Source organism: Dermacentor andersoni, chromosome 7 (genome assembly GCF_023375885.2).
Source record: "Dermacentor andersoni chromosome 7, qqDerAnde1_hic_scaffold, whole genome shotgun sequence".
In the NCBI taxonomy this organism is placed as follows: domain Eukaryota; kingdom Metazoa; phylum Arthropoda; class Arachnida; order Ixodida; family Ixodidae; genus Dermacentor; species Dermacentor andersoni.
Genome location: NC_092820.1, coordinates 95,155,259 through 95,167,339, shown reverse-complemented (window position 1 = coordinate 95,167,339; position 12,081 = coordinate 95,155,259). Strand labels below are relative to the sequence as shown.

General features: G+C 49.8%; 1 protein-coding gene across 1 annotated transcript; it reads left to right on the top strand.

The window, feature by feature from the left end:
* Positions 1 to 334: 334 nt before the first annotated feature.
* LOC129385444 (uncharacterized) lies at positions 335 to 8,698 on the top strand. The gene is made up of 3 exons (XM_055072076.1): positions 335 to 661; positions 6,558 to 6,787; positions 7,546 to 8,698. Exons 1-3 carry the CDS (start codon positions 470 to 472, stop codon positions 7,967 to 7,969), a joined length of 846 nt encoding a protein of 281 aa, XP_054928051.1. The 5' UTR covers positions 335 to 469; the 3' UTR covers positions 7,970 to 8,698.
* Positions 8,699 to 12,081: the final 3,383 nt, after the last annotated feature.

Sequence of the window (12,081 nt, the reverse complement as noted above, 5' to 3'; positions counted from 1 at the left end):
GCTTCACTGCAGACTTAAGTTGTATCTGACTATAGTACACTCTAGGCGGGCTGCAATGGGAGCGAATATGTCTCAGCCGTAGTTGCATTCTCGGCCGCTTGGCTGGATCTAACGGCGCTAGCTCTCGGACAAAACGCGTCGGTATCCACGGGCGACGGCGTTCGAAGCGCATTCCTCACGCATTTTCTATGCCTATCCAAGGCAACGTAGAGTTTTCTACAAAAATAGTAATATTTGTGGGAAACTCTATGCCAAACAAGTCCCCGATCGCTAGCGCCGCGGCGGATGGCAGCGTTTTTGATGCACGCGGCAGGCCGCACTTCTTTATTTTATTTTATTTTTTAATCCAGTGGCCGCGTGTTCAAGCTTGTGATCTACGTACGCCCGTACAGTAGCATTTGCTCTCAAGTGGCCGGCCGTACGGTGTTCCAACACGCAGAAACACTGCTTCAACCTGGCCAAGAGGTACATGGGCGTTGCGTCGATCCTGTACGTGAGCCAGCAGCGCTTCACCGACTCGGTGCGAGAAGACGTGGACAGCATGGCGCGCGACGTGCGTCGGACGTACTTCGGCACGCTCCAGCAGGCGACGTATGACTGGAACGACCTCAAGGTGGTGGTCGAGTTCCTCGACAGGGCGCTCTCCGGCGACATCCAGCAGGTAGGGAAAGAAATGGCAGATAGCGAAGCTTATTTACTTGGTTCGAGCCTTCCAAGTAAAATTGAAAGTCGGGGAACTGGCGCGAGTTCATGTATTAAGACGGCTTGAAGGGAGGACAAGGGCGAAGCGGAAAGAAGCGACGGGGACGAGCGCTGGACTCGTGAGTCGGCTACTCGGTGGACGTCTGTTACAAAGGCAACGCATGTCCACTTGGCCGCGCAAACACACGAGATGGGAGTGGGGATCACTAACATAATCATACACAGCAGGCTCTGGCTATGGCGTCAGCCGTCTTATTTATTCCGAACCCGCTCTCACTTCGTCGTCTTCATTGTGACTTCGTTGAGTTCGTTCGTCATCGCTCACGTAAGCGACCCTCTTAACACCTTTTTGCACTGAAGTTTGCACCAGGCGATACGGTCCTATGTGCATCTGCTTCGTACCTGAATGACCTTTTGCTCACGAGTATTAAATCGTTCAGCTGTATACGGGGTATCCGCGTGTTGCGGCGGCAGTCGAAATGTGTGTTCATATTTTCGCGGTATCGCTGGATCGCTTCCGCAGTTTTCCTCTTATCGCACAATTGCAGGCGGTCAGCAATACCGAGCTGCTGATCAGCGGGGAGTTGGGGTGCCTTTCCAAATTCTGCGAAATACGGGTTGCAGCCGATGCTCGCAGTGTGCGACCGATAGTGATGAGCTATACAGCGACCTCCAAGCAGCACTTCAATCCGCCTTTAAAACTTGGATACACGGAAATAAACTGTATAAAGTCACGTATGATTCTTTCAGCCACTCTATTTCCTGCAGGATGGTAGCGCGCACAGCGTCGAAAAATAACTCGTTGCTTTGCCCACTCCTGCAGACGCTGGCTTGCAAATGCTGGTCCATTGTCTGATATTACAACTTCAGTACTCTTAAACATCTCTCGGCTCAAAATGGCAATCACACTATTTGCGTGTTCCATTTCCGGTCGTGCAGCCACTATTCTAGTGTACTCATCTATTGCCGCTAGGAGAGACCGCGTTTTTCTTACTCTCCCAGCCTTTTTCTTGAGCTCTGCAAAATCCGCCTGGACGACTTCGAACGGTTTGTCAGAACGTTGAGGTAGGACCATCTCGTCTGTTCTCTGAAGGTACTTGGCTTTATGGCCTTGACATTTATGGCAGGACTGGGCATATCGCTGGACGACTACTTTAATGGCGATAAATTCACCAGAACCCGTCGTACCCGCCAGAGGCTGGGGAGTCATGATAAACTTGCAAGATTCGAGGCACCACTGTTTCCGAGACCACGAACTTTATATCATGGAACTCCAATTCTTCGGTGCACTCCCAAAGTAGAGTTGCGCTGTTAATCTCGTGACATGGGGTTACCGTAAGTCTTGAGGGTGCGCCTGCATCCTTGAGGTGTTCCCCAGGTCTGTGATGGACCACGAACACAAACTGCTGGAATTCACTTACCCACGTCGCGCCTAGGCTTTGCGAGGTTCAGGACATAAGTAAAGGCTTCGTTATCGAAAAATAGCGTGAAGCTCCTGCAGTCCAGGTAAGGTCCAAAATAGCGTATGGCCATTAGGACTGCCAAAGTTTCTTCCTCAGTAATTGTGTTGGGCTTTCGAAAATGTATACGAACACTACCCTACAACCTTCTGTTGCCGGCTCCGTGGAGCTCCTGTATCCCTCCGGTAAAGCACTGCCCCTGTGCCGTAAGAAGACACTTCGGTGTTCAGCTCGAAGGACAACTTGATGTCTGGAAGTGTCAGAATCGGATCAGACGAAATGATCCTCACAAGGCTTTGACAAACAGAATCACACTCTGTTGTTGACCATAAGGGGACATTCTCCTTGGTCATTTCTGTGAAGCTCGTTGTGCTTGTCGCATAATCTCTAATGAATGACCGAAAATTCCCCGCAATGCCAAGAAATACCATCAAAGAGTGTAGACCATACGGCTTCTGCATTTTCTCTAATATTTCGACTGATTCCTGTTTTGTTGTTTTGGTTTGGCCATCGAACACTCTGGCTAGGAACACAACTTTACTTTGGAAAAACTCACTTTTCTCTTCATTAATCTTGAGCTCTGCATCACTCAGTGCTTGAAGTACACTAGTGACATGCTCCAATTGCTCCTCGTCATTACGAGAGTAAATTATTTCGTCGATGTACACGGTACAAAACTGCCCAAGAAACGGTCGCAAGGCGTCGTTGACAATCCGCTGAAACCAAATGGGTGAGTTCTTCCATCCAAACGGGAGTCCATTATAGTCATAGATGTCTAACTGCGTTATGAAAGCTGAATATTTATTGTGGTCTTCTGAAAGAGGAATTTGCCAAAATCCTTTCTATAAACCAAACGCAAAAACACTGCAGCCACCCGTCTCGTCTATGATAGAGCCTATTCGTGGCCCAGGATAAGAGAAAGAGCTGTCTGCTTATTAATCTGCCTGTATTCCGTGCAGACTCCGATGCTTACATCTTCCTATGGTGCAATAGTGATGGACGACACGCATGTAGACGAGAATGGACGAATGATCTGCGCGTTCAACATCTTTTGAAGCTCGTTCTTTAGCCACATTTTCTTCTCCTGCGACATATTATAAGGCTTTTTTCTCGCAACTGTAGGATCGCTTAACTTAAATGGCACCTCGAACTTTGTAGTTCCCTTATGATATCCCTCCAAGAATAGCAGTTTCGGGTAAAGCATCTTAACATCTTTACTTGACGACGGCTTTTGCAGGCTCCTCGAAGACGAAGCTGAAGAAGTGCTTAGACTGTGGCGCTTTTCATCTGTGATTACTTCTCCAGGCCATTATATGTTAAGGCAAGGTACACTGATGGCTGGACGTCAGACGAGCAATTCATAGGCTACTCCGTCGAGTCTGGTGCTTGCACAGCAACACTGCCACCTAGACGTCATATGGTTACACATGTCCGTTTATCGTGAACATCTCGCCTTCTGTCATATCCATGTGCTTCTACAGCCCGTCCGTGTTGTAAATTCTGACCCTCAACAATACTGGAATTTACAGTTGTTATTCTTGCTCCACTGTCAGCTATCGCGCTGCTTTCCTTTCCATCAACAAAAACAGATATGTACAAGAGGCTTGCATGCGACAAATAAACAGTTCCTCTTGGTGTCGTCAGGCGGAGGCCGAGGTCCTGTTTATTTAGTTTTTTTGCAGTCGCATCATCTGACCCTTCATATTGGCTTGAGCATCCCTACTCAGTCAGAAAAGACACAGGAGTAGCAGTGGACTTCCAGCTTGCAAGCGGGCGTCTTTCATGAGCTCGTGTGGCAGTTGGACACCTTGCACCAGGCATCATGAGTTGCTGCTGTGACCTTGAGTCTTGTAGGTAGAGGTTTCGCATTCCCTGCAGTAGTTCGTCAACCGTTTTGGGCCCTATCACTTGTACAGTTGCTTATGAAGGTCCGGACTCAAACCATGAATTATAAGCGGAACCACGGACGTCTCAGGCAAAGCTTAGTCAGCCAGCTGGAGTAACTTCCTTTTCTCATAAAAGTAGCCGAGTGCAGATCCAGATCTGTACTGGAATGCGATAAATTTGTCCCATAATAATGTCTGGTTCTCACCAAAATATCTAAGAAAACTTTCCTTCCACTCCGTCCATTGCTTGTTGCTGTGAGCGTTGGCATGCAATTCGTACCAACTCTTGGCTATTCCTGATAGGAATAGTCGCATGTCATATTCATGGCATGTTAGCCAGGACTCGGAGCTACTGGATTCACTATCAAACATGTCTGGCTTTACATGTTCGAGGCTCGGTTTGTTTATTCCTCTTTCGGTCATGTTTACAAGCAGGCGCATTAATTTCTTTTGTTGTCTCTTCCGTTCCTGTTGTAATTCAAGAAACTTAATGATCAGGTTGACGTCACTGTCAGACGAAGCAGCGGTAGAAGGCTTCGTGCAGCTTCGAATTGGAGTCAACGAAAAATTATCATAATATTGAAGTTTCATATTCAGCTTCACCGTTCCTTTCGCAATTGAACCGTACGAAGCAACGAACCGCAATTAAACCGTTCTAGTGCTTATAAAGAAGACAAATGCGTCGGTGTTCACTGCTTCCAGAAGAACTTGTTCCGCTTCATCTTGAGGCGCTGCAGCCAACATTCGGATGTCACCCTTTCATTTGCTCCGATGGTGAAGTCGGCCCACATCTCGACTTGAATGTGTACACAAAGTAGGCAGCACCAAATTGTAGTACACAGAAGGGGTAGGCTATGGTGTCCGCCGTCGTTTTTACACCGACCCCGCTCTCACTTCGTCGTCTTCGTTATGACCCTCTAACTTCTTCACAACATCCACATACAACTAAGAACAACAATAAATTATTTCCTCGAAGAAATATATGCGTTGATGAGCCCGGACTGCCAGGGGACCGACGGAAGAGTGGAAAGCTGGGCTAATGCTCCGAATATTACAAGGACTGCATGTGGTGAGGGCGGGAAATCAGACCGACGAGTCTAAATGTGAAGCGAATGGGCCTGTTGGTTGCTAACGCGGGCGAAGAGCAATGGGACCGTGAGCGATGAGTTCCAAACAAAGACTAACTATTTATTTGGAAAGGGGAGCCCAGTTCGCCAACAGACTAGCCTGTCAGGTACACAACATGGTGCCTCAGAGTGACGCTATGAACTAGCCCTAGAAACTAGCCTTCGAACACGCACTTATAAAGCGATATACAACTCGGAATAACAAACATGTGCTTTCTGTGGTAAACTAGTAAAACTATGGAGCATGTTTTGTCAGAACGTCACGATATCGGCCCAATGGTCGATTTAATTTTGGCACCTCTGGCCTCCTTGAAGCCCTTGGGTTCAGCGCGAGCAGGGGGAAAGTAAACATGTCCGCAATGGAGAGTAGTAGGAGGCGATTAGAAGATCGGTGGAAGAAGAGTACGCAAACGACAAACAACGGAAGCGTGCAATAATAAAGTTCCCAATAGCGGTTTAGACAGTTTGGTGATGGAAATTCTTCGTGGGCTTTTCGGCTCTTTTCTTTCTTTTTTTTTTTTTAACATAGGTAGGGCATTAGGCAATATAATAACAAGAGCTTGATGGCGCAACCCACCCCCCTGTTTCAAAGAGGGCGCCTGTAGCATCCATCCATCCATCCATCCTCAAACGCGCGCCTGTTACAGCGGCACGCGGATGGCATTCACTACATCACTCCCTCGCCAGTGAGTTGCCGAACGTTGCAGTTCCAGTCGAACGGGCGCAGCATGTCGCCTCCCACTACGTGCGCGCCGCACTGTTGTTCGGGAGGAAATCTCGGTTGTTTCTTTCGTTTATCTCACGAGAGTCGCCACAGCCGCAGAACATGCTTGGTCATATGGGCCGGCTTCACGCGGTCAATATTGAGACCACCTCGCGCCGACCACGAATGTCCACGATAAATTGCTTGTTTACGCGATGAAGCACTTTGAACGGCGCGTCGTACGCTGGTTGGAGAGCTCGCTGCACTGCATCATGCCGTACAAACGCATGGGAGCGAGTGCATATAGATGGCTCGCGGCGCCAGCTGACGTGGTCTGAATGCGTCGCGCAATGACGAAGTCTGAATGCGCGACGCAAGGTCTTCTTGCACGAGTTGCTTCCGGCAACTCTCGCCAAACAACACTTGGAGCTTTTGTTTTCACATACCCCAGCTCAAACCCCACCCATGCCGTGCTCTTGAAGTAGAAGATCACGTCAGCTAGCACAAGAGAGGGGTCCCGGTTTTTCTACAAGCTCACGTACGCTCGTACATCTGAAGCCATTCTTCGATAGCCCAGGTGGAACTCGCTTTGAAAGTGCACCCTATTTACCTATAACCCTGTATCAACCAGAACTCTTCGGCCCTCTTTCTTTCTTTCTTTCCTTTTTTGGGGGCGCAGGTTCTCAGCAGCATGGGTGACATCGGCACCAACATCGTGGAGAACATGCGTTCCATGGCCGTGTCGACGCTCCGCACCGAAGAGTCGAAGCGGCGAGAGTTGATGGCCGAGCAGCTGGCCCGAACGCACGAGGAGCCGTTTGCGCAGCGCCCCGAGTACCCCGACGTGTCGGTGCTGCCGTCGGCGCTGATGTTTCCTTATTACGAAGCGAACGTGCCTACGAGTATCAAGTACGTCGGCACCGGTTGGCTTGCGATAGCTAGACATATAGAGCGCACCTAGCGGACACAGTAACGCAGACGCACAGCGGCTCTATCCGAACTGACAAGGTCGGGCATACAAAAGAGCACCATTACGTGTCAAGTGCAGCGCGGCTTCAGGCGTGAAACGGGATGCTTTTCACGCCACCGATAGCGCCTGCCACCAGAACGCTTCCTCGCGTTGGGCTGCGGACATGCCTGTCGCAAGAATCCAGGGTGCACGTGCTCCGACCCTATGGGAAATTCGGTGGATATATCTGTTGCGCACCCGAGAAGATTCGGCACACAAAGTTTAACATGAGTGTACCTATAATGTGATCTACAGTTCGAAATAGCCCGTAATTCTAAGTATACGAGTAGGCTTGGCTGTAATGCGTGTAAGTACGGGCAAAAAACAACTACTTCTGTGCTCGCAGCCATACGCATGTGGAGCCAGTAAGTTATGCGAGACTTTTTTTTTTTTTTTTGCTCAGCAGAAATATCAGGTACATGAATTATTAACTGATTACGACAGTTTCAGTTATGCATTTACTTCTGTGAGAGACAGCGCAGATTAATTTTTTGAAATATGAAGTTCTGGCGCCTTCGTCACACTGGCGCCAAAACCTCCAAATGCGTCGTCATCGTCACGATCATTGTCAGGTGCAGCGTGTAGCAGAACGAAATATCGACCAGTGTGCGCGACGGAGACGTCGCCTGACTTAGCCGCGGTGCGCACCCCCTCACAGGTACGGCACCTTCGTCACCTCGCTGGCTAGGGCCACGGCCGTGCCCTACCTGACAATGGGCGCCCACGGCGGGCGGCCGCGCGCCTTCTCCAACTTCGAGAACTGCGCTCGCCAAGGCACCGGCACCTCCACGAGGCTCGAAGACCTCATACGTGCCAGCGCCATCGAGGCCAGCTCCATCATCTACGCGGCTCATCGCAACGACCCCCAGTCGGAGGAGGCCGACCTGCTGCCCGGACTGGAGCAGCTCTCCCCGCCCAAGGCCTTCTACGTCGCCTTCTGCTACCTGCTGTGCACGGCCAACTTGGGCGACGTGCCCTGCAACGCCGCCCTCCAGTGGCACGAACCGTTCGCGAACGCCTTTGGCTGCCCGTCCGAAACCCATGCGAGGCCCCGGCGTCAGTGCCGCATGTTTCAAACGTAGCACGTGGCCTCCGTGATGGACGCATCTGGTGTGGCGACTAAGCGTCTAGGACACTGGGGTGTCTATATTGTGGACTCATTGTTTAGCTCTTATTTATCGGTTGCCCATTGTGTTCTTCGACACTTTTCAGTTCGTTTGCTTTGTAATTCTTGTGTTTTTTACGCGCCCTATAGGTATATACATTCTGTGTCCAAACGTTGTTAGGCTCACTTACGTTGAGTCTCATCTCGCTTTTTATTTCTTCAATTTGCGACTATTCTCAGGTGCTTACATAGCATAATTAATTGTTAATATATATGGACAATCATTTCAACGTCTGGAATGCTATTGTTAGGAGCCCTTTTTGTCCCATAACGTTAGCTGTTCCTTGAATTTAACTTGCAATCCTGGACAACATTTTGTACCGAGGATCGCTCCAGTGAACGTGCTTTGTGCCCGTATAACGCAAGTTTCTCAAGTAGCTGTTCTCATCGCTGCGCCGGAACGCGTTATCGCGAGGTTTTAGTTTCGACGACCAGCAGATGAAGATGTGCTAACCCTACCTAGTGGTCATAAAGGCAGTTCGGGCGAAATTAGTTAATACAGTACTGCTTTCTATTTGGAATGGTAAGCACTCAACTGTTCCTGTGCTGCTTTCTTTCCTCCTCTTTCTTTTCCTTCTTCTATTTCGCCTCTCTCTGGATCTCTTAATGCCTTTGCCTATATGAATTAATAAATGACATCATTATTGAAAAAGCTGGCCCTTTGGCCTAATGCGCGGATGGAATGGGGGGGGGGGAAGAGAGCTAAGGGAACTGAGGTATTGGGAAAGGGCGGAAATGGAGCAGCAAACAGATCACGATGGTCAGTTAAGTCTGCGTGGCTCTTGCATTATTAACAGCAAACCAGAATCTCCAGCGAAAGCCACAGGGTAGTCGTACACCGTACCGGGCCCGTCCACTGGTCGGATCCAGGCCTCGTAGTTCGGGAGTGTCGTCCTGTCGGATTCGGGAAGAGGCGCGTTGCAAATATCTATAGACCTAAACTATAAAAGACATTGTATTTTTAAGGGTGGAATACAGTACGATACACCTGTCACGCTACCTTAATTTGGTAGTATTTTATGATAGGGCGCAACTCAAGGAAACTACGCTGCGCCCTTACAATAATGAACGGCCTACTAAAGGCGTGCTTCTACCGGTTGAGCCTATTAAACTTGTAGGGGTATTTTGTGTCGGCAGTGAATTAACTCTGGTAAAAGTACACTGAAACAACTTCTGCCCCGTCCTGCCTTTAGCCGATGCTCGATTAACAAGCGCATGTTGCTCAACAGTGCAGATAATTATGCGCATTAGATGTGAGACATTAGCGCAGATGAAACCGTCTGAACGCATAACACGTAGGCGCTAATTTTCCAGACAGGAGCTAGCGTCACACGGAAAGGTTGCAAATTCAGATACGGCGCCTGCAGGCGGCGTCTCGCGCCACGGACTGCACCTTCGCGAACGCCAGCTGCTTTAACAACGCAAGACAAGGCACAGCAGTGATTGCGCCAAAAAAATTTTCGAAGCTGCGGCAATAGCTAAAGGGAAGGTCAGTAAGTAAGCCATTGATATCGCTGTCAGGTAAAGAGTTTTCATAATAGAATGCGAGGATGGTTGTGCCCGTATAGTCGTGCTTTAGTTTGTTTTCTAGATGTTTTTTAGAGCGCAGCTCACAGGCGCCCGTTCCCACGGCGAGCGTCGGCGTCAGCGTCGTCCCTCGTAACCGAGCGAACGAACACAGCGAAGGTTGCGAGTGAACGCGGAGCGCAACAGAAGATGAAAGACGGCGATAGCGAAGAGAGCACGAGGAGGAAAGAAGGGGAGGGTATGGCGAAACGGTGAGAAGAAAAAGTGCCGCGCAAGACGGCTTTGCGGCGACGTTGGCTACGATATGGCGCCAGAGTAGCCCGCGTCGTCTGTACGGAAACAAAGCACTGCATGAGCGGATGTCTGTCTGCGGCGGCCGCTGTGAATCGCGCCCACGCGTCACCCACGCGCCGCCTCTCGCGAGCTCCCGATTAGCGAGGCAGTCGCGCCACATTTCGCTCCGTTTGCAACGTGCCGCACGAGACAAATTGTCCGTGCCTGCCAATATATCGCAAAATGAAAACTCCTATACAGCTACGCTTACGCTTAAATTTCGCTTTGGGGGATGTCATAATCATCGGTGATTTTTTTTCTTTACTCATGGTCCCTGTGGCAGATTCGAAATGCGTCATAATAACGCGATTCTTTTAAAGATACGTGAGCACAAGTTGATATACATGCGCTTTAAAGAAATACATCTGGAAGTCGGCACTTGTACTCGTTCATGTTCTTCTCGTTCTTGTCATATTTCCACGCTGTGGAATTGCTTATGGCTCGACCCGAGGGTCTGCGCTCCGTAAGGAAGTCTAACAGGAATGGTCAGTTCCAGGCCAAGTCAGTGAAAGAGAATTTTCAAAATATATTTTCTCAATCCATTGAAGTGGCGGCATAACGAAAGGTTCTGGCACAACACATCTCACGATGAATGTCGTCAGTAACGCAATCAGCAGTGAAGCATTGTAGTGACACACCTTATTGCCACCGCCGAATCATATCCTCTGTAGGACACGAATGGACTCCTCTATGACGCTGCGCCATCTAGCGGTGCTGGCAGCCTCAGGACAAAAGCATACGTGAGCAGTTCAGGTTGTCTAAGCCCGTTAGTATGGCTTCGTGACTGACATTGTCAAAGGCCCCTTTGATGTCGAGTGCCATGATGACATTTTCTCCGTAACGTGGGATTTCGCTGAGTATTTCTTCTTTTATCTGCAGCAGCACGTCTTGCGTCGACAGCTTGGCTCTGAAGCCGAACTAGCATGCTCAACGGAGAAATCTGAGCTCCTGAGAATACGCCAGAGATGCAAGGCCAGCGACGAGGACGAGTCCCTGGAAATCAACCTGGAGGGACACCAGATCCCGGAAGTGACGCAACGCAGAATACTGGGGATGTGGGTGCAAACAAACCAGCGTTGCACACACGCCCTGGCCCTAACCAAGACTGCAGTCAACCATGTGGCCAGAATGATAAACCGGGTGTCGAAAAGAAGATATGGCATGAAGGAGGCAGACACACTCTAGCTCATAAAAAGCCTAGTAGTCAGCAGAGTGGTGTACAGCCTACCGTACTACAACTGTGTCAAAAGCGAAATCCAGCAAATTGATACCATCCTAAGGAAAGCAATCAAGACGGCGCTTCAAATACCCCAAACACCGTCGACCGAGAAGCTGCTAGCCCTAGGTCTGCACAACAGCTTTGAGGAACTGCAAGAAGCCCAAAGGATCGCACAATTCCAAAGGCTACAGCAAACTGAAACCGGTAGAAGACTTCTAGTCAGGTACGGCGGCGAATCAACCCTACGAGAAGATAACATGACGATCCCGGACGAGTAGCGCAGTACCATCAGGGTAGCACCAATACCCAGAAATATGGACCCGAACCTGCACAAGGCACGCGGGGAGGCGAGGGCAGAGTACGTGCAAAGGACATTGGCCACCCGGAACGAAACGGTGTATGTTGACGCCGCAACATACACTGGCAAAGTGGAAGAAAGCAATAAGCATAAAGTGGCGACGGTGATTGGCTTGGACTTCAGGGAAATCACCAGCGCGTCAATACGGAACTGCACGGTAGTTGAAGCCGAAGAAGCGGCAGTAGCTCTAGCGGCAGTGGAGGGCTATCGACCAGGCAAATCCCTAACGATTCTAACAGACTCGCAAACAGCATGCCGGACTTACATGAATGGCAGGATCAGCCGCAAAGCGCTGAACATTATCCGCCCTAACGGCCGACCCACAGACAAGCAAAGCAAACACGCGATAGTTTGGATACCGGGACACACGAGTGTCGAGGGAAGTCTGGAGGCAGATAGGATAGCTCGAGGGTACGCAACAAACCGGGCGTCCAAGAACACTGCCGCCATAGAGGACCCAGAACCGGTAGGCCAAACATACGCGGACACGCTAAACTACTTCAGGGGCGCCAGAATGAGATATCCGGCACCAGACAAACAACTCAACAGAGAAGCCGTAATCTGGCGGCAATTACAAACGGGGACATACCCG